The following is a 22,279-nucleotide window of genomic DNA, read 5'->3' as shown; positions in this document are numbered from 1 at the left end:
AAAATGACTCCAAGGCCGGATATGATGGCTCACGCCTGTAATCCCAGTACTTTGGGAGACCGAGGAAGGCAGATGACGAGATCAGGAGTTTGAGACCAGCCTGGCTAACATGGCAAAATCTCGTCTCTACTAAAGATACAAAAAATTAGCCAGATGTGGTTGTGAGCGCCTGTAATCCCAGCTACTTGGGAGGCTGAGGCAGGAGAATCGCTTGAAGCCGGGAGGCAGAGAGAGGTTGCAGTGAGCCGAGATCGTGCCATTGCGCTCCAGCCTGGGCAACAGAGCGAGACTCCGCCTCAAAAAAAAAAAAAAGACTCCAGACTTTCTACATCCAAGATCTTTATTTATATGTCTGAGTCTTCTGAACCATATCCATCCCCAAGGCATTGTAACCAGGCTTCAAATCCTAGAGGAATCTATTACATGCAACGCCATGCAATCCTTAGTCAACATGTTTGGTAAAATCTGGCATTTACATAACTATTTGTTATAATCAAAGTGATACGTATGTTTCTTCTTCACGGAAAAGAAACTCAAAACAAGGGTGTTTTTCCCAGTATAGTAATTACAAACTTAAATAGATTATCAGAAAGTTTATAGTGATAGTTAATTCTTAAAAGAAATACCATCATACTTGTGTTCCAGTTTAAAATACAATCTTCCGGCTGGGCATGGTGGCTCACGCCTGTAATCCCAGCACTTTGGGAGGCCGAGGTGGGTGGATCACGAGGTCAGGATTGTGAGACCAGCCTGACCAACATGATGAAACCCATCTCTACTAAAAATACAAAAATTAGTCGGGCATAGTGGTGCACACCTATAATCCCAGCTCCTCAGGAGACTGAGGCAGGAGAATTACTTGAACCCAGGAGGCGGAGGTTGCAGTGAGCCGAGATCGCACCATTGCACTCCAGCCTGGGCAACAAAAGCGAGACTCCATCTCAAAAAATATGTGTGTATATATGTTTGTATATATATGTATACATATATACATACATATAAAGAATTTAAGGATTAAAAGTCAATATATAAAATACATTATCAGAAAGTTTATAGTGATAGTCAATTCTTAAAAGAAATACCACCATACTTGTGTTCCAGTTTAAAATACAATGAAATCTTAATGAAATCTATTAAAAGTCAATATATGAAAACTTACGTGTAAAATTTGTAATGTGAGGTAATAACCAACTCCCAAGGAAGATTTGTGTGTGCATATATATATATGTGTGTGTGTGTGTGTATATATATGTCTGTGTATATATGTATATATATTTTTCATATATTGACACATATATATACACAAGTTTGTATATACACACACACACAAGTTTGTGTGTATATATATACAACTTTGTATACCTTCCTTGGGATTTAGTACATATGTATATACACGTATATATATATATATACACACCTGTACTCACACTCTTGTGTATGTGTAAATATAGAGAGAAGATTTGCGTGTGTATATATAGTATGTATGTATAGTGTATGTATACATACACACAAGGAAGATTTGTGTGTATATATAGTGTGTGTGTATATTTTATATATATAAATCTTCCATATATATACACACAAGGGTGTGAGTACAAGCATATATATGTGTGTGTATATATATGTATATATGTACCAAATCCCATGGAAGATTTGTGTGTGTGTATATATATACGCACAAACTTGTGTGTATATATATACACACGTATGTATATACACACACATATACACACACGTGTATATATTATATACATATACACAAATCTTCCTTGGGATTTGGTACATATATGTATACATATATACATATATATACACACACGTGTATATACACACACATACATATATACACACAAATCTTCCTTGGGACTTGGTTATTACCTCATGTTACAAATTTCACACATAAGTTTTCTTATATTGACTTTTAATCCTTAAATTCTTTATTATAATCTTTTTTTTTTTTTTAAAGAGACAATGTCTCACTTTGTCGCCCAAGGCTAGAGTGCAGTGGCATAGTCCTACTGATAGCTTGTTGCAGTCTCAAGTTCTGGGCTCAAAGGACCCTCTTGGCTTAGCCTCCTGACTGTAGCTAGGACTACAGGCAAGCGCCACGATACCCAGCTAATGTTTTTATTTTGTGGAGATGGAGTTTCAGTATATTGCCCAGGCTGGTCTCCAACTCTTGGCTTCAAGTGATCCACCCACCTCAGACTCCCAAGGTGCTGAGATTATGGGTGTGAGTACAGGTATGAGCCACTACACTTCGCCTAAATCTTTCTTTATTATAGTCTTTAAGGAAAATTGTATTGTAATTTCTTCCAAGTGAGAACATTAATAGGATGTGATTTATCATTAACACTTTAACGATTTAATATAGAGTGAGTTTTAGGTCTAACATTTAAGTCTCTAATCCATCTTGAATTAATTTTTGTGTAAGGAGTAAGGAAGGGATCCAGTTTCAGCTTTCTACTTATGGCTAGCCAGTTTTCCCAGCACCATTTATTAAATAGGGAATCCTTTCCCCATTTCTTGTTTTTGTCAGGTTTGTCAAACATCAGATGGTTGTAGATGTGTGGTATTATATAAGAGGGGTCTGTTCTGTTCCATTGGTCTATATCTCTGTTTTGGTACCAGTACCATGCTGTTTTGGTTACTGTAGCCTTGTAGTATAGTTTGAAGTCGGATAGCATGATGCTTCCAGCTTTGTTCTTTTGACTTAGGATTGTCTTGGCAATGCGGGCTCTTTTTTGGTTCCATATGAACCCCCATCAAAAAGTGGGCAAAGGATACGAACAGACACTTCTCAAAAGAAAACATTTATGCAGCCAACAGACACATGAAAAAATGCTCATCATCACTAGCCATCAGTGAAATGGAAATCAAAACCACAATGAGATACCATCTCACACCAGTTAGAATGGCAATCATTAAAAAGTCAGGACACAACAGGTGCTGGAGAGGATGTGGAGAAATAGGAACACTTTTACACTGTTGGTGGGACTGTAAACTAGTTCAACCATTGCGGAAGACAGTGTGGCGATTCCTCAAGAATCTAGAACTGGAAATACCATTTGACCCAGCCATCCCATTACTGGGTATATACCCAAAGGATTATAAATCACGCTGCTATAAAGACACATGTGCACGTATGTTTATTGCGGCACTATTCACAATAGCAAAGACTTGGAACCAACCCAAATGTCCATCAATGACAGACTGGATTAAGAAAATGTGGCACATATACACCATGGAATACTATGCAGCCTTAAAAAAGGATGAGTTCATGTCCTTTGTAGGGACATGGATGCAGCTGGAAACCATCAGCAAACTCGCAAGAACAGAAAACCAAACACCACATGTTCTCACTCATAGGTGGGAATTGAACAATGAGGTCACTTGGACACAGGAAGGGGAACATCACACACCGGGGCCTGTTGTGGGGTGGGGAGAAGGGGGAGGGATAGCATTAGGAGATATGCCTAATGTAAATGACAAGTTAATGGGTGCAGCACACCAACATGGCACATGTATACATATGTAACAAACCTGCACATTGTGCACATGTACCCTAGAACATAAAGTATAATAATAAAAAAAAAGAAAAAAAGGTGAAATGGAAAAATAAGTAAATAATAATAAAATAGATTGAGCTAAGTCACTCACTTATAAGTGATACATCTATCTAGCGTTGTTACCATAAGAAAAAGTGAGATATACGAATAAAAAACAACTTAGAAAAAAGTTGACATGAGTTCATTATAAAACATTCAACATAATTGCTTTTAAAAAATAAACATAAAAATCAGCCTGGGCAACATAGCAAGACCCCGTCTGGCATGGTGGGACATGCTTGTAATCCTAGCTACTTGGGAAGCTGAAGTGGGATAATTGCTTGAGCCCAGGAGTTTGAGGCTGCAGTGATCTGTGATCCCACAACTGTACTCCAGCCTGGGCAACAGAGTAAAACCCTGTCTCTAAAATAAATAAATAATATTAAAAACAAACAAACAAAAACAAAAACTCATAAGAACAAATGAAATAAATCTCATTTGCTTTTTTGATAGATTTGTGGCCCTACTCATAGAGGAAATAGATAGAGGGTGTCTTGATTTAAGGAAAACATTTGTTATAGTCTGTCATTTTCTATTTAAGAAAATATTCAAGCTATTTTTAGTTATATAGATGACATCTCCCATCCTGAGCCATGGTTAGGTGTATTCATAACTGGATGAATAACATTATTCACAAATTTAAATTAATGAGTCATTTTCATCCTAGAAAAGGATCACCGCTGGCTGATCACAGGACTCTGCTCCTGACATTGTACTGTTCTCTTTAATTATTAAATAACATACAGTTTAAAAAAAATACCTAATGTGTTATCCGAAGTGGAAGAAGATGATATAGAAAACATACTTATCAAATTTGCCAATAAGGTAAAGCTGAGCAGTCTAGTTAATACATTTGATCACAGAGTAAGCATTCAAAATAGTTGCAACCTCTGAGAAAAGTGGACCAAATCCAACAGGATATTGTAACAGGAATAATATAAAGTGCGGTATTCATGTTCAAGTTATGTCAGATAAATCTGATTCAAATTTGTCTGAAAAAGGGATTTTAGTTGACCACAGACATGCTTGGTAATAATCAACGAAATAATACTGCTGCTTTCAGGGGGCTGCTAATCTTATTATTATTATTATTATCTATTTTTTTATTTTTTGAGACGAAGTTTCACTCTTGTTGCCCAGGCTGGAGTGCAATGGCGTGATCTCAGCTCACCGCAACCTCTGCCTTCCAGATTCAAGCAATTCTCCTGCGTCAGCCTCCTGGATAGCTGGGATTTTACAGGCATGCGCCACCATGCCCAGTTAATTTTGTATTTTTAGTAGAGGCTGGATTTCTCCATGTTGGTCAGGCTGGTCTTGAACTCCTGACCTCATGATCCGCCTGCCTCGGCCTCCCAAAGTGCTGCGATTACAGGCATGAACCATTGCGTCTGGCCCCTAATCTCATTTTTTACAAAGTTTTTTCTATTATGAAAAGTAGGAAATGGAGAAAAATGCCAAAAAGTAAACAAAAATCATCCATCATGCCACCATTGCCAATATTTTGAATTATTTCCTTTCAGATCATTTTCCTTAACATCACTTATTTTCAGTTGCTCTTATGTTGAGATTATATTAGACAAACAACTTTGAAACCCAGGTAGCTAAAAAGGAACAGAGATGTAGTGCCAAGTCAGGAAAAAAAGTAGTATTCTCATTGTCTTCTGTACTGCTCAGGCATTTCTAGTACTTTATATCCTCCTGTTGATACCTTACTTTTAAAAAACAGCAAAATCAGTTTATCACACAAGGTTCCAAGGATGAGGTCCAGAGCTATGTTGATAGAATAGGAAATATTTATCTTAGAGAGGGAAAGAGAATTGCTTTCTTCAGATAGAGGAATGACTTTCAATATTTTTTTTTTTTCCTCTAAAGCAGTGGTGTACAAACTTGATTGATATATAACTAATCTTCAAACTGAACAATTCTTTTGAGTAGGTTCATTCAAAAGATACTTATAGAGCACCTACTATATGCTAGACACAATTCTTTAGGAAATAAAATCCTTTTGTGGAGCTTACATTCTAGCAGAATAGTACTTTGCATTGAGATATATAGCAAATCTCAGTGAGGCATAAAGCAGTTTGCTCTTCATAATGACTCCTTATCTCGTTGCAAAGTATTGTTAAAATTCCACTAAGATGAGGCGGGGTGCAGTGGCTTACGCCTGTAATCCCAGCACTTTGGGAGGCCGAGGTGGGTGGATCACAAAGTCAGGAGTTTGAGACCAGCCTGGCCAACATGGTGAAACCCTGTCTCTACTAAAAATACAAAAATTAGCTGGCCGTGGTGGGGGGCACCTGTAGTCCCAGCTACTCGGGAGGCTGAGACAGGAGAATTGCTTGAAGCCAAAAGACAAAGTTTGCAGTGAGCCAAGATCACGCCACTGCACTCCAGCCTGGGCGACAGAGTGAGACTCCATCTCAAAACAAACAAACAAACAAATTCTACTAAGATGATATAATCTGTAAATCTACTTAACCAGGCATATATCAATTGCAACATATCATAATTCTCTGAAAGCAAACTAACAAAGGAGGTTGTGGTTGTCACTTGTAAAACTTTTCTTTCACTAGCATGATTATCTGACATAGTGATTGAGTGAGGGTACCACAGGTGAGCTATATGTTAAATATTACAGCAGTTCATATTAGTGTTTTTCAGATTTTCAGAAACAGAATTTCTTAGGCTGGGTGCAGTGACTCATGCCTGTAATCTCAGCATTTTGGGAAGTCAAGGCAGGTAGATCACAAGGTCAGGAGATCAAGACCATCCTGGCCAACTTGATGAAACCCCGTCTCTACTAAGATACAAAAAATTAGCCAGGCATGGTGGCAGGAGCCTACAGTCCCAGGTGCTCGGGAGGTAGGGGAATTGCTTGAACCTAGGAGGCAGAGATTGCTGTGAGCCAAGATTGCGCCACTGTACTCCAGCCAGCGACAGAGCAAGACTCCGTCTCAAAAACAAAACAAAACAAAACAAAAAAAAACAAATAGGATTTCTTACTCTATACCTGTGAATCAACTTGAGGACCTATTTAATTATTATGATTAGGTTTAGTGTGGAAGTTATAGAAGGATCCAAGGAACAACTTTTTCTAAAAACTATTACCTTTGCCTTGAAAAGTTATACATTTCCTATCTCTGAACCTATTTAAGCAAAAGGTTGATGTCTAGAGATAAGGAATTTCTAAACTAGGGAAGAAAATGTTCTAGATTATTTAAAAGCTCCTTTCCAAACTTTAACCACTATTAATCCTTTGAGAAAAACCAAGGCAAGAAACTAGTTAACTCATTTGGTGTTAAGTTCTATGACTCTAAAAACTGACAGTGTAATCTAAATTATGTAGGCACTCATGCACAGGGAATCAGAGGACAACTTATTTCTCATTAGCTCTGCTAAAATTTGCATTTTTTGTTATAGACCTGTGCAACAGACCTGCAGACCAAAGCTGACCGATTGGCACAGATGAGCATATGTTCTTCATTGGCCCGGAAATTCCCCAAACTCACAATTATAGGGGAAGAGGTAAGAGTCATCAGAGACATTTTTTTTAAATCCCTGTTTACCAAGTGTACTTATAACTGACGCTTTAATGATTTATGTACCACTATTATAATTTCAAGCATTATATTTATTGTTTTAAACACAAAAATAATTATTGTATTCCTTGGACTTGCGGGAAATATCTGATTTTAAGACATTTTGGTCTATTTCTAAGCCAGATGTCTTAATTATTGACCATAAAAGATATGGTTACTGTTATACCCAGCATATAAACTGTAAGATTGGCAGAGATCTAGAACTTTGGAATAAAATGGGTTTTGTTGTTGTTTGTTTTTAAACTTAGGCTTATTTGTGTACTTACCCAAAGACTATAACACTTTGAAAATGAGGGAAGTAGGCCGGGCGTGGTGGCTTACGCCTGTAATCCCAGGACTTTGGGAGGCCGAGGTGGGAAGATCACGAGGTCAGGAGTTCAAGACCAGCCTGACCAACATGGTGAAACTGAATCCCGTCTCTACTAAAAATACAAAAATTAGCCAGGCGTGGTGGTGAACGCCTGTAATACCAGCTACTCAGGAGGCTGAGGAAGGAGAACTGCTTGACCCCAGGAGCGGGGAGGTTGCAGTGAGCCGAGATGGTGCCCCTGCACTCCAGCCTGGGCAACAGAGCAAGACTCCGTCTCAAAAAAAAAAAAAAAAAAGAAAGTAAGGAAATTGACATCTAATGTAATACAGGGGAACTATCTGCTGTCAGAGACACTTGTTTAAATGAGTATATAATACTTAAAGAATCTTTTATTTTTAAACTCTGTTCAAGATAATGACATTGCAACCATTTAGTCAATTTTGATAAGCCACATATGATTGTTTGTGCAAATCTGTAAGGTTTGCTTTAAAAGTTCTAAATATAAATGGTAAACCAGAAGAATTAGCGAAAACTGTGATGCTACATTTCTTCTGTTAATGAGACAAAGTGTACTCTGTAAACACTAAATGGCTTCAATAACCATTAGGGTTATCTCTGCTTTAGGATCTGCCTTCTGAGGAAGTGGATCAAGAGCTGATTGAAGACAGTCAGTGGGAGGAAATACTGAAGCAACCATGCCCATCGCAGTACAGTGCTATTCAAGAAGAAGATGTATGATCCCTATTTATAGTCAACTCTCTATTAACCTGGGCTTTTTGCCATAGTAAAGGAAATACAGTTTGCCTGTAAGATGAAAAATTGGTAGTTATAAAATAGGGGCAACCAGAAACTTGATATATTTCAGAGCCAACATGGAAGTATCAGGCAACCATATGGATTTAGAGTTCAGTTTCTCATCCTATGGGTTTCCTTTCCACTCTAAAACCGTTATTTAAAATACTTTTAGGGCCAGGCATGGTGGCTCACACCTGTAATCCCAGCACTTTGGGAGGCCGAGGTGGTTGGATTGCTTGAGTTTAGGAGTTCGAGACCAGACTGGGCAACATAGTGAAACTCTGTCTCTACAAAAAATACAAAAATTAGCCAGGTGTGGTGGTGCACACTTGTAGTCTCAGCTACTTGGGAGGTTGAGGTGGGAGGATCACCTGAGCCCATGGAAGTTAAGGCTGCAACCGGCACCATCTCTTTTTTTTTTTTTTGAGATGAAGTCTCTCTCTGTCGCCAGGCTGGAGTGCAGGGCTGCGATCTTGGTTCACCGCAACCTCCACCTCCTGGGTTCAAACAATTCTCCTGCCTCAGCCTCCCAAGTAGCTGGGACTACAGGCTCACACCACCACACCCAGCTAATTGTTTTTGTATTTGTATTTGTAGTAGAGATGGGGTTTCACCGTGTTGGCCAGGATAGTCTCTATCTCTTGACCTCGTGATCCACCCACCTTGGCCTCCCAAAGTGCTAGGATTACAGGCTTGAGCCACCTCGCCTGGCCCCAGCACCGTCTCTTAAAGAGATGATTTTTTCCCCAGTTGAATGGCCTTGGCACACTTGTGAAAAATCAGCAGGCTATAGATGTATGGGTTTCATGCCAGTCACGGTGGCTCACGTCTGTAATCCCAATGCTTTGGGAGGCTGAGGCAGGCAGATTACCTGAGGTCAAGAGTTCAAGACCAGCCTGACCAACATGGAGAAACTCCGTCTCTACTAAAAATACAAAATTTGGTGGGCGTGGTGGTGCATGCCTATAATCCCAGTTACTCAGGAGGCTGAGGCAGGAGAATCGCTTGAACCTGGGAGGCGGAGGTTGCAGTGAGCCGAGATTGTGCCGTTGCACTCCAACCTGGGCAACAAGAGCAAAACTTCATCTCAAAAAAAAAAAAAAAAGAAAGAAAAAAGAAAAGAAATAGATGTATGGGTTTCATTCTGGACTCTCAGTTATATTCCATTGGTCTATATGTCTATCCTTATGCCAGTAGCACACTTTCTTGCTTTGTATTAAGTTTTGCAATTGGGAAGTGTGAGTTGTCCTATCTTGTTCCTACCTTGCGCAGTTTTACACATACCCTCAGCCTGGACAGCAGAGTGAGACCCTATCTCATTAAAACAAAACAATAATACTTTTAGGAAGAAAATCTAATTTGTATATAGTAGATATTTAGTAGATTTGATAGTAAAACATTCATTGGTAACTGGGGACAGAAGACTATGAAACAGATTACTACCTTATATTTTTAGAAGACCATAAATATGATCCTGCTTGCTTTTCATAGTTGCTTCAGTTAAATCTGTGACTTCAAATACCCACCATAACGTCTTTAGTTTTCCAATTTTTAATTATTTAATGCATATTCGTTGGAGACTTACTATGAGTAAGACACTTTGCTCTGTGGTATGGAGGAAACAAAGAAAATGAGACATGGTGTCCTCCATCAGAAACATGCCCTCACTCAGAAATTCACATAATGTTATCATTGTAGTGGTTAAAGGCAGCATATCCTGAATCATATTAAATGTCCTAAATGGAAGGAATTTTCCTTTTAAATCTGCTGCCAGTTTTATTATTCATTTTTCTTTGGATTGTGTGGACTGTGTCCTTGAGATAATCAGACTGTTGTTTTTTTTTTAAATCAGCACTTACATATAAAAATGAGTAGCAACTATGCATGTTCAAAACATTTTTTATGCCACTTTACAAGTTTTCTCTGTACCATGATCTAGAGAGTGTGCTTAGTGTCCAAATGACAACAAACTTTTATCAGTTAAGCATTTCATGTTGAAAATCCTTTTTTTTTTTTTTTGAAATGGAGTTTTGCTCTTGTTGCCCAGGCTGGAGTGCAATGGCACGATGTCGGCTCACTGCAGCCTCCACCTCCTGAGTTCAAGTGATTCTCCTGCCTCAGCCTACTGAGTAGCTGGGATTACAGCCCCCCACCACCACGCCCAGCTAATTTTGTATTTTTAGTAGAGGTGAGGTTTCACCACTTTGGCCAGGCTGGTCTTGAACTCCTGACCTCAGGTGGTCCACCCGCCTCGGCCTCCCAAAATGCTGGGATTACAGGTGTGAGCCACCATGCCTGGCCTGAAAATTCTTAAATCAGACTTTTCTCTTATTCAAATGAACTTTTTCCATGATTACAAAAGAATAAGGTTTTTATACTATCTCAAAACAGATGACATTAGCTCAGGCCATCCATAATATAATTTCAAACATGAAAAAAAGGTAGTTTTAATCTATTTAAATCTATTTTTAGAATTTTGTATGCCTGATTTAGCTATTTTCCTTCTCTCTTTTTAATTTTAGCTCGTGGTCTGGGTGGATCCTCTGGATGGAACCAAGGAATATACTGAAGGTTGATATCTCTTTTGTATTCATATTTGACAGCAGTGGGACAAGGATATGATGTTAGTTGTAAATATTTGATATTTTTTATGTTGTATGGAAAGCTGGTATCATGTGTTACGTTTTCCCCTAAAGCTATATTTGTGCTTATGGTTCTCATACATCATTGATTGTCAAGACAGGAGAAGAAAATTCATCTCCTTCAAATACCACCCCCCACATACTCTACCAGCCCCACACTTCTGATGTCTCCCAGATGAGAATAACTAACATATTAAACCAGTGTTACCAAAATGACTCTACTGAACCCCCAGTTATTGGGGTAGAAAAACGATAACGAGTACAACTATGTAGCTCTTGCTCTGCCAGCACCACCATCCCATGCCGTCCCCATTCACTCTCCTCTAATCTGTGAACTGCTTTCACATTTCACGGCCTCACCTTCTAAAGGTGGGTTTTGAAACACAGTACAATATTTCTCCTTATCTAAGATGAGAACAATTAGCAACAAATTAAAATAAAATTGGCCGTATAAATGTAGGAATGAACAGGCTCAGAGCCAGAGTTTTAGTTTTAGGTTTTTTTTTTTTTTTTTTTAGACAGTCTTGCTCATTGCCCAGGCTAGAGTGCAGTGGCACAATCTCAGCTCACTGCAACCTCTGCCTCCCAGGTTCAAGCTGTTCTCCTGCCTCACCTGCCAAGTAGCTGTGATTACAGGCACCCACCACCATGCCCAGCTAATTTTTGTATTTTTAGGAGAAATGGGGTTTCACCATATTGGTCAGGTTGGTCTTGAACTCCCGACTTCAGGTGATCTGCTTGCCTGGGCCTCCCAAAGTGCTGGGATTACAGGTGTGAGCCACCACGACTGGCAAGTTTTGGGTTTTAAGCTTAAGAGTTTTATTTTTAAAATTAAGATCTAGGCCGGGTGCGGTGGCTCATGCCTGTAATCCCAGCACTTTGGGAGGCCAAGGTGGGCAGATAATTAGGTCAGAAGTTCGAGACTAGCCTGGCCAACATGGTGAAACCCCCTTCTCTCCTAAAAATAGAAAAATTAGCTGGGCCTGGTGGCACATGTCTGTAATCCCAGCTACTTGTGGGGCTGAGGCAGGAGAATTGCTTGAACTCAGAAGACAGAGGTTGCAGTGAGCTGAGATCTCGCCACTGCACTCCAGCCTGGGTGACAGAGAAGGACTCTGTTTCAAAAAAAGAAAATAATGATGATGATGATGATGGTAAAATTAAGATCTACATAAGTTTTCTTGTATTGGCTCTCAGGACATGGCTTTAAAAATTTATCATAATTACTAGAAAAAAACTATTGTTCTTGAATGAGACATCTCTATAATGAGTGAATCACAGTGTGTGTGTACATGTGTATGTCTGTGTGTGTGCTGAAAACATCTGTAGAACCCATTGTGAAATAAGGAAGCTCTAGACTACTTTAATGTGTATAAAAACACCTAGAAAGCTTATTTTGGTCTTGTTCCCCACTCCCAGATTTTGATTCACTAGTTCTGGGAAGGTGCCTGAGAAGATCTGTGTTATAAAAAGTATGCCAGTTAATTCTAATGCTGCTTGATAGTCCTTGGGCCTCCCTTTGAGAAACTCTGCTTTAAAGGCTTGAAATACAAGTCTAGATGTAATCCAGGAATATAAAGTGATTTGGCAGGTAAGGATGAGTTGGATGATGGTGGAATAGGCATAGAGGAATCTGATGATGATAGCTGCAGAGTTATGGCTGCTTTATTTAGTTGGTTTACACATTGTACTAATGAGACCATGATTACCAATTCAATTAAGTGGCCATAGATCCTATTGCTGTTTCTGGCCAGCTCGCTTATCATTTATGCATTTTGCCATAAATAGGATTGATCATGGATAAATCATTGCAAATTCCATACCTTAACTGCAAAACTAACTTGGAGCAATTGATGCAGTAATGATGAGTCATAACATGAGCAAGTTATATAACTGATATTTATTTCTTCTTTGCAGGTCTTCTTGACAATGTAACAGTTCTTATTGGAATTGCTTATGAAGGAAAAGCCATAGCAGGAGTTATTAACCAGCCATATTACAACTATGAGGTATTACTATAAGTGATACAAAGTAATTTCATTAGATAAATAATGGTAGTGTTATATGATTCTTTGTGTTACCTAAGTGAGAGGTTTTTAGCTTGGTTGCACCTGCAACCATCTGGATAACTTTTCATTTTTAAAACTGTATTTATTTATTTAACTTTTTTTTTAGCTATGCTATTAACTGATGAGGAACTTTTAAGAATATGGATTCCCAGGCTGTACCCTAGACCTATTGAATCAAAATCGCTGGGGGCATTGGTACTGGGTGTGTATATATATGTATGTGTATGTACACAGACACACTGTATGCATTATATATTTTTAAATTTATGCCTTATGATTCAAATATAAATGTCAGAGAATTACTGATAGGGTTCTTGATTACCTTGGGCATCAAGACACCTGATTTACGATTGGTTCCTGAAGCACATTCAAGAAATGAACCATTTCAATCAAGAAAAGATGCTAGGCATGTTGTTTTCCAGGGAACGCTGTGTAATGCCTAAATTGCAGTCAGTGTTGGTAACAGAACTTATTATGCTCTTGCACTCTTTTTTCTTGTCTCTTCTAATCTGCTTTGATTTTTTATTATACATCAGAGAAATGGTCTTCTATAGAAACAAGAGACCAGTGTCATTTCAAAGCAAGAATGTACCATTAAATTGCATTAAATTTTATAGGAAATCGTGGAGATAAAGTAAAGTATTTATATTAATGTGACCTTGATAGAACTTTAGAGAAACAAAGTAATCAGAGTGGGCAGTATTACTTCTAACTTTCCACTCTGAGTTAAAAGCAAGGTTAATCTTTATTTCTAATATAAATTCATTTTTTCCTGCTGTTCGTATGATTATAAATTTTATTAAGAATCATGTGTTTCTTAAGATTTACCAAAATAGTGATATGTTATGGAGAAAGTTTCTCGGGTTAAATCGCCTATGTCTATTAATTCTTTAAATATGATTTTAATGTTCATACTGTTATACGCAGACACAAGTTTGTGGTTTGTATGTAAACTTTGAGTTAATACTATTACTTTCAAAAGGGGCATTGAATTCATATAAAGCATTGTAATACATGGTACCTTTCATCAGGAAAAAATCTAAGTGCTTAGGAGTTAACAATTTTCACCGCTTCTTGCTGAGATTAGAAAAATCGTATTCATTTTCCACAGAACAATGAAAAGCAGCAGTTAAGGGAACACAGGAATGAAGCAAAGGTGAAAAAAATAGCTAGGGTTTTGGCTCCACTAGTAGGTAGAAGAGAGATAGGCAACTTGTGGTACCCCGGGTGGCCATTGTGCATCCCATGTACCAGTTCGTTTTCTGCTGTTCTGCTTCTCTTCATTACCTCTCTCTCTACCACTTCCCCTCTGGACACTCTGTTTATCCTTTCTTTTGCTTCTCTTGCTTATGCCTTAAAATTCGTTACCACAAATGCAAGTAGAAAAGTTGCTCAGCTGTGTTGGTGGTATTCAGGCTAAAGATTCAATTTTAAATAATAATCATCTTCACCATAATAGCTAAAATTAAGAGTTTACTGTATGCTGCCAGGTTCAAGGGTTTCAAATATATCCTTTCATTGAATACTCACCACAGCCCTTTAAGGAAACTGTTATCTCCATTTTAAAGAGGAAACTGAGGCAATTAACTTTCCTGTGGTCACCCAGTTGGTAAATGGCAGAATTGGGATTCAAACTCAAATCCAAACCTTGCTACTGTATTACTTTATATTGCCCTCCTGAGCCAGAGAAAAGACTTAGCAATTCAAACTTTATTATTGCTTCCAACATATACTGAAACTGGTAGACACTTAAAGGAAATGGCATGAAGAAACTCAGTCTATCTTTATACTAAAGCCGGTTTCTTAACCATTGAAGCTTAATTGATAGAAAATTTTCGCCTTTATTACCCTCCCAAAATTGGTGTGGAGGCTTTGAAAGAGAAAGACAATGTAAGAGCCTGACAGTCAGGAGCACAGAAGAAGGTAAGCTGGTTGCATCATGGGATTGCATTGACCACATCAAAACACTAGAGTCCTTGATCCCATCCTTTTTGCCTAAATGTTCATTTACAGAAGGAATATGACCTTGTAGGGCCCAAAATATTTGTGTCCACTGTTTTATTTCCTTTATTATTTTTCCAGAATAACTGGAGAGCTGCATTAATAAATAGGTTTCTTGGCCAGGCATGGTGGCTCATGCCTGTAATCCCAGCACTTTGGGAGGCCAAGGCAGGTGGATCACGAGGTCAGAAGTTCGAGACCAGCCTGACCAATAGGGTGAAACCCCATCTCTACTAAAATAGTACAAAAATTAGCCGGACATGGTGGCACGCACCTGTAATCCCAGCTACTCAGGAGGCTGAGGCTAGAGAATTGCTTGAAGCCAGGAGGCAGAGTTTGCAGTGAGCCAAGATCATGCCACTGAACTCCAGCCTGGGTGACACAGTGAGACTCTGTCTCAAAAAAATAAAAATAAAAATAAAGTAAATAGCTTCCTTAGACTCCAAACCTCTCCTGTAGTGCAAACTCAGATGGGAACAGAGGAAGCACATTAACATATACCGAGCACCCAGTGCTTGTTCTTTGGCTCCTTTGTTGCCCCATTTGCCATCAGACTCTTGTGGGATTGCCCTACCAATGGAGAGCTGTCTCACCCAGGACCACACCTCTTCCCAATGCAGTCCATTTCCAGTGACTGATTATTGTAGGAGTTTAAAAACCTGACATCTCATCCCAATTTGGGACTACTCTGAAAGGCTATTGTAGCTCCAGACTCCCTGCATAGGAACAGCTCCCCGTAGAGTCAGCTCTTGTTGTACCTGCATCACAGCTTATTTCATCCCTCTGCCCACGCCCTCCTCCTCCTTCCACAGGTGTTGATACCAAGCACACTTCCTAACAAACATACCACCTGCCTCAGAGTCTGCTTCCCAGGGAATCCAACCTGCAACCTAAGTATATTTCAGAATAACAACACCCAGGGTACTGCTGTAGGACAAATAAGATGATGTGTGTGAAAACATTTTGACAGGTAAACTTAGGCAGTCTAATTTAGTGTTTAAGAATACCATCTTTGAAGACAGATGAGCCAATCTTTGGTTATGAACTTCTTAGAGCCTCCAGTCAGGTTACGTAATGATTCCACATTTCATTTTTCTCATCTTTAAATTAAAGATGAGAATACCTACTTTACGGGGTTACTTTGAGGATTGAAAGAGAGATAATACATGTAAAGCACTTAGAATGGTGCCTGGTACATGTTTAGTGTTCAGTACAATATGTATTTCTCTATAATATATGCCTACTATATTAATATAATTGTATTTTGATGACTTTGCATCAATCATTTTATGTATCAGTTTCACTTCCCATGCAATACAGATTTTTTTCTATATCGAGTAATAGTTATAACAATATGGTTGAAATTGAGTTCTACAAAGGAAAATATAGATTCTAAGATTGCATTATCATTGTCATTTTGCTACTACAATTGTCAGCAAAATGTTAACTCTGATCCCATTATCCACAGCTACTCCTCAATATTGTATTGGCCTATTCAGTTACCCTATCTCCATAGCAACCAAATACATTGTCATAATTACCTATTCCTGTAGCAACATGATTTTTAATATTTCTTGAAAAATGAAAAGTAGTTATCAATACATGGTATTTCATTTCCTGGGGATCTTAGTACTTTATGAAAATGGCCATTTTCAAATACAACAAAGAGATCATTAGATAATTCAGAAAAACAGTAATCAGTTTATGATGTTTCAGTACATTATAAACCGAAATCAGTTTATTAAGATTCCAGGGAATAACCAAAAGTTCTTTGAAACTGTTAACCAGAAGAGTAATGATAATAATCAGCAGATTCTCTCAGGAAAAGTTCTTCATCAGTGATATTGTTCTTGTGCTTTATAATATTATCGTGTTTTTGTTTTTTTAATCACAATGCTAATATAACTGAATATTCCATATATGGACTAACGTTCTTCTCCAAATAATCACAAGTCTTGCTGTTTCACTCGTTTACACAGGCAGGACCAGATGCTGTGTTGGGGAGGACAATCTGGGGAGTTTTAGGTTTAGGTGCCTTTGGGTTTCAGCTGAAAGAAGTCCCTGCTGGGAAACACATTATCACAACTACTCGATCCCATAGCAACAAGTTGGTTACTGACTGTGTTACTGCTATGAACCCGGATGCTGTGCTGCAAGTAGGCGGAGCAGGAAATAAGGTATGAAAAAGGTCTGTCATCTGCTCTGAAATGCAAGTGAATCATTGAAATACTCAACTTTTAAAAACACGAAATGAGAGTTTAAAGAGATGGGAGTAAATAATATAATTTATACATTTCTGCAGTATTTAAATTTTAAAAATAAATTTAAGAGTCAAAGGGGTTTTGTTTGTTTGTTTGTTTGTTTGTTTTGATTATCTGAGAGAATTCAATGTTAATGGAAGTCATCAGGGTAAGACTCCATGCTTCTTGCCAAAGACCTTATTTTGCCAAGGACCCTCTTAGATTATCTCCTCTACCTTCTACAGACTCTAAGATCAGGCCCACCCGCCCGCTTCTTGTCTATTTCCCCCATTCTTTCATCCAGGTTTCCAACCTGCTGAGAGAATTATGAAATGGGACACAAATTGATCTACATCCCTAGCCCTGATCTCTTGTCATCTGATTGTCCCCTGGATATCATTATGATGACATCCCTCAGGTGTCTCAAATTCAGCGTGTCCAGTTTGAGTTCATCCTCTTTCTACCCACCTCTGGTTGTGTTTCTCTCCCTGTTTTACTATCCCGCTAATGGCACCACCATTTTTCTAACTGATCCAACCAAACACCTGAAAGTCATCTTAGACTCCTTCCTGCCTCACATCGTATCAATCTGGTCCTACTTATATATCTTCTGAATAGTTTTTGTTTGTTTGTTTGTTTGTTTGTTTGTTTGTTTGTTTTTTCGAGACTGAGTCTTGCTCTGTTGCCCAGGCTGGAGTGCAATGGTGTGATTTCAGCTCACTGCAACCTCTGCCTCCCAGGTTCAAGTGATTCTCCTGCCTCAGCTTCCTAAGTAGCTGGGATTATAGGCGCCTACCACCACGCCTGGCTAATTTTTGTATTTTTAGTGGAGTCTGAGTTTTATAATAATAATTAATTTACACTATAACCAAAAAAAGTCAATTGACTAATGAAAGCTTGATAGCAAGTTACCATTTAGAGTCACGCAAGTTCTAACAGTGATTTCAGTTGTGTATCAGTATTAGAGGAATTGTTAGGATGACTCTATAAAAGTTTATATTTTGTGGCACTGCAAAGCTGTTCTTTGTGGGGAAAAATCTGCATCTGTAAAGAATCTCTGTTAACATAGCTAACTCTTTTTCTTTCAGACCCTCCAAATCCTAAAGAGATTAACTAAAATCTGATTTTTTTTTTTTTTGAGACAAAGTTTTACTCTTGTTGCCCAGGCTGGAGTGCAATGGCATGATCTCAGCTCACCACAGCCTCTGCCTCCCAGGCTCAAGTGATTCTCCCACCTCAGCCTCCCGAGTAACTGGGATTACAGGGGCCTGCCACCACACCTGGCTAATTTTGTATTTTTTTTAGTAGAGACGTGGTTTCTCTATGTTGGTCAGGCTGGTCTCGAACTCCCAACCTCAGGTGATCCGCCCACCTCGGCCTCCCAAAGTGCTGGGATTACAGGCGTGAGCCACTGCACCTGGCCTGAACATTCCCTTTCTATAGATCCTGGGTCTTTAGACAAACCCAACCAATTGTCAATCAGAAAATACTTAAATTCACCTATATCCTGGGAGCCTCCCTGCCCCCACCACTTTGAGTTGTTCCACCTTTCTGGACCAAATGAATGTATTTTTTAAATGTATTTGATTGATGTCTCACGCCTCTCTAAAACGTATACAACCAAGCTGCTCCCAACTGCCTTGGGCACATGTTCTCAAGACTTCCTGAGGGCTGTGTCACGGGCGATGGTCACTCATATTTGGCTTAGAATAAATCTCAAATATTTAAAAAAAAAAAAAGGTTTGTATTTTGGTAGTGAAATGGCAATACGTGTGATCCCAACACTTATGAAAGTACTTGTTACACTAATCACATTGCACATCTGTTAGGATCTATTACAATGTATACATTATTGTACTGCTTGATACTTCTCTGTCCTTTATTTAATAATGGTCAGGGGTTTTTGTTTTTGTTTTTGTTTTTGGTTGGGGGGCTGTTTGTTTGTTTGTTTGAGACAGAGTCTTACTCTGTCGTCCAGGCTGGTGTGAAGTGGTGCAGTCTTGGCTCACTACAACCTCCACCTCCCAGGTTCAAGCAATTCTCGTGCCTCAGCCTCCCAAGTAGCTAGGATTACAGGCATGCACCACCACACCCAGCTAATTTTTTGTATTTTTAGTAGAGATGGGTTTTGCTATGTTGGCCAGGCTGGTCTCAAACTCCTGGCTGCAAGTGATCCACCTGCTTAGCCTCCCAAAGTGCTGGGATTACAGGAGTGGGCCACCATGTGCAGCCCTCTAATAAATGGTCAGTTTTTTAGATATTGAAAAAGACTTTAATTCTGCAGTAAATGTATATTGCTTTTACGCTAAAAAAGAAAAACAACGTGAATAAAAGAAACGTGTTACTTTATGTAACTTGGAATGTGGAGGCAGTTCAGATATCCTCTTTGTAGCTTTTTTGACCATTATTTTTTCTTCACATCACTATATTATTATGCATTTATTCTATGTATTTCTTCATAATACTGGTATAACTTAAACCTGCTAAAAGTTTTAAATTGAGTTTAACAGAGGAACTGATTAAATATCCTTGATAGAAATAAGCAGTTTTTCTTATCTGTACCTCAATCTTCTCATGACTTTCAATTATTCTTCCTATTATCAAAGGATAATTCTTATTTTTACCCTTACAGATTATTCAGCTGATTGAAGGCAAAGCCTCTGCTTATGTATTTGCAAGTCCTGGTTGTAAGAAGTGGGATACTTGTGCTCCAGAAGTTATTTTACATGCTGTGGGAGGTTAGTCTGTTTTATTTTGGGAAATTCATAGTTTTTCTACAATTATATCATGCTATGACATAATATTTCAGTAATATTATTTTACTTAGACTGTTATGATATAAAAGCTAGAAGGAAGCTTAGAGATTTTCCAGTCCAAACCCCTCATATGATCGATGGATGAGAGAGTAGATTTTCAGCAAGTTTTACTTTAGTTTTAGTCTCCTTTTTTGAACTTTGATCTGCATACAGTTAATTTAGCCCTTATTTGTAGCCTTTTTTTTTTTTTTTTTTTTTTTGACACAAGGTCTCTGTTGTCCAGACTGCAATTCAGTGGCGCAGTCGTGGCTCACTGCAGCCTTGAACTCCTGGGCTTGTGGTAAACCAAGGTTGCAGTAACTAAGATCACACCACTGCCCTCCAGCCTGGGCAAGACTCTATCTCAAAAAAAAAAAAAAAAAAAAGACAAGAAAAGAAAATGCTAAATAAAATTAACTTTAATCAGAGAAAAAATAATTTTATACTTTAGTTAGTTAAAATTGTTCTGTAGTCTTAAATTTCAAGTGAATTAAAACTTAACCTTTGTGGACACTCATTCTTTTATCCAGAATTTATTGGCTACTATTGGATAAGCAAGCAAAAGTTACTTAAAAATAACTAGAAAAACCACAATCCAATTAGCCACTAACTTGAGTGATTGATTAATTGATTGATGTTTTTCTATAGGCAAGTTAACTGATATCCATGGGAATGTTCTTCAATACCACAAGGATGTGAAGCATATGAACTCTGCAGGAGTCCTGGCCACACTGAGGAATTATGACTACTATGCAAGCCGAGTTCCAGAATCTATTAAAAATGCACTTGTTCCTTAAAGGAAAGTTTCATTTGGCTGGGCGCGGTGGCTCATGCCTGTAATCCCAGCACTTTGGGAGGCCAAGGCAGGCGGATCACTTGAGCTCAGGAGGGACACCAGCCTGGGCAATATCGTGAGACCCCATCTCTACAAAAATACAAATTAACTGGGCATCCTGTCATGCGCCTGTCATCCCAGCTACTTGAGAGGCTGAGGCAGGAGAATCTTTTCAACCTGGGAGGCGGAGATTGCAGTGAGCTGAGATCATGGCCACTGCACTCCAGCCTGAGTGACAGGAGTTAAGCCCTGTCTCAGAACAAACAAACAAACAAAAACACCCAAAAAGTACTGAAAGTTTCATTTACTTAGCTAGGAGAAAGACTTGGTTCTCAAAATAATACATTTTAAAACTAATTGGATAGAATTAGAGTTCCACCTTTATTCATTGTTGAGCAGTGATTTATATTTAGTTATTGTATTTAGGAATAGAAAACAGAATTAAATAATTTAACTTGACTAATCAACCAGACCAATTTTGACATCTGGAGAACTTACAAACTCAACATGTTATATTTGTTTTCCTGTATTTAGGTGGAGAAATGAGAAAAAGCTTTAGTTTCAATTGACAATTCAGGTCAATGTTCAATCAACATGCCTATCTTTTAAACCAGATTTCTTTCTTTCTCTTTTTTTTTTTTTTTTTTCTTGAGACGAAGTCTCACTCTGTAGTCTAGGCTGGAATATAATGTCATCATGATCTCGGCTCACTGCAAGCTCCGCCTCCCAGGTTCACGCCATCCTCCTGCCTCAGCCTCCCGAGTAGCTGGGACTGCAGGCACCTGCCACCATGCCTGGCTAATTTTTTGTATTTGTAGTAGAGATGGGGTTTCACCATGTTAGCCAGGATGGTCTCCATCTCCTGACCTCGTGATCCGTCCACCTCGGCCTCCCAAAGTGCTGTGATTATAGGCGTGAGCCACCGCACCCAACCTAAACCAGATTTCTTTAGGGCACAATTGTTCCTGGAATCTCACTCTTGTTTTTCACAGTAATTTAAAAAATGTTTCTGCTCCAATTAAGAAGACATATGACGTTATCATATATGCTGATGAAACAGATTTATGAGAAAAGTTTTTTTAATAAATTATTTAATCCTAGCTCTTTGTTATTCACCAACTTTTTAAAAAAGTGTTTGAAAAGGATAAATTCTTGACTTTGGGGATTAGTTTATTCTTATCGCATCATTATAAGGCTTAATTGTGGAATGCTAAGTACTTGCTTCTGTTCCTTCCAATGAGAGATTATAACATAAACTATCAAAATTATTCTGCTAATATACCTAGATTTTTATTTTTAGGTCTCTATCCATTGCTTTTAATTAAATTTCTCTGTTTTCAAATCAAACAAGTGGTTTAAATTAACAGTTCCCAAACTCAACTGCA

General features: G+C 38.5%; 1 protein-coding gene across 4 annotated transcripts in view; it reads left to right on the top strand.

Annotated features, from left to right (window-relative positions):
- Positions 1 to 21,994, top strand: part of BPNT1 (3'(2'), 5'-bisphosphate nucleotidase 1) — a 29,452-nt gene extending 7,458 nt beyond the window's left edge. For 2 of the 4 annotated variants that reach the window (XM_023203710.1, XM_023203712.2), the window contains exons 3-9: positions 7,029 to 7,133; positions 8,142 to 8,249; positions 10,835 to 10,883; positions 12,872 to 12,963; positions 17,004 to 17,201; positions 19,897 to 20,002; positions 20,708 to 21,994. In XM_023203710.1, coding sequence (XP_023059478.1) covers positions 7,029 to 7,133; positions 8,142 to 8,249; positions 10,835 to 10,883; positions 12,872 to 12,963; positions 17,004 to 17,201; positions 19,897 to 20,002; positions 20,708 to 20,856 — 807 coding nt within the window. In that variant the 3' untranslated portion in view covers positions 20,857 to 21,994. The remainder of the gene's footprint in view (positions 1 to 7,028; positions 7,134 to 8,141; positions 8,250 to 10,834; positions 10,884 to 12,871; positions 12,964 to 17,003; positions 17,202 to 19,896; positions 20,003 to 20,707) is intronic. The other 2 variants (XM_023203714.1, XM_023203713.2) reach the window with 1 other exon arrangement.
- The last annotated feature ends 285 nt before the right edge of the window (positions 21,995 to 22,279 follow it).

The sequence above is a fragment of the Piliocolobus tephrosceles genome, chromosome 1 (assembly GCF_002776525.5).
Source record: "Piliocolobus tephrosceles isolate RC106 chromosome 1, ASM277652v3, whole genome shotgun sequence".
Taxonomy (NCBI): Eukaryota; Metazoa; Chordata; class Mammalia; order Primates; family Cercopithecidae; genus Piliocolobus; species Piliocolobus tephrosceles.
Note: the sequence above shows the minus strand (reverse complement) of the source record. Positions and strands in the feature narration are given on the sequence as shown.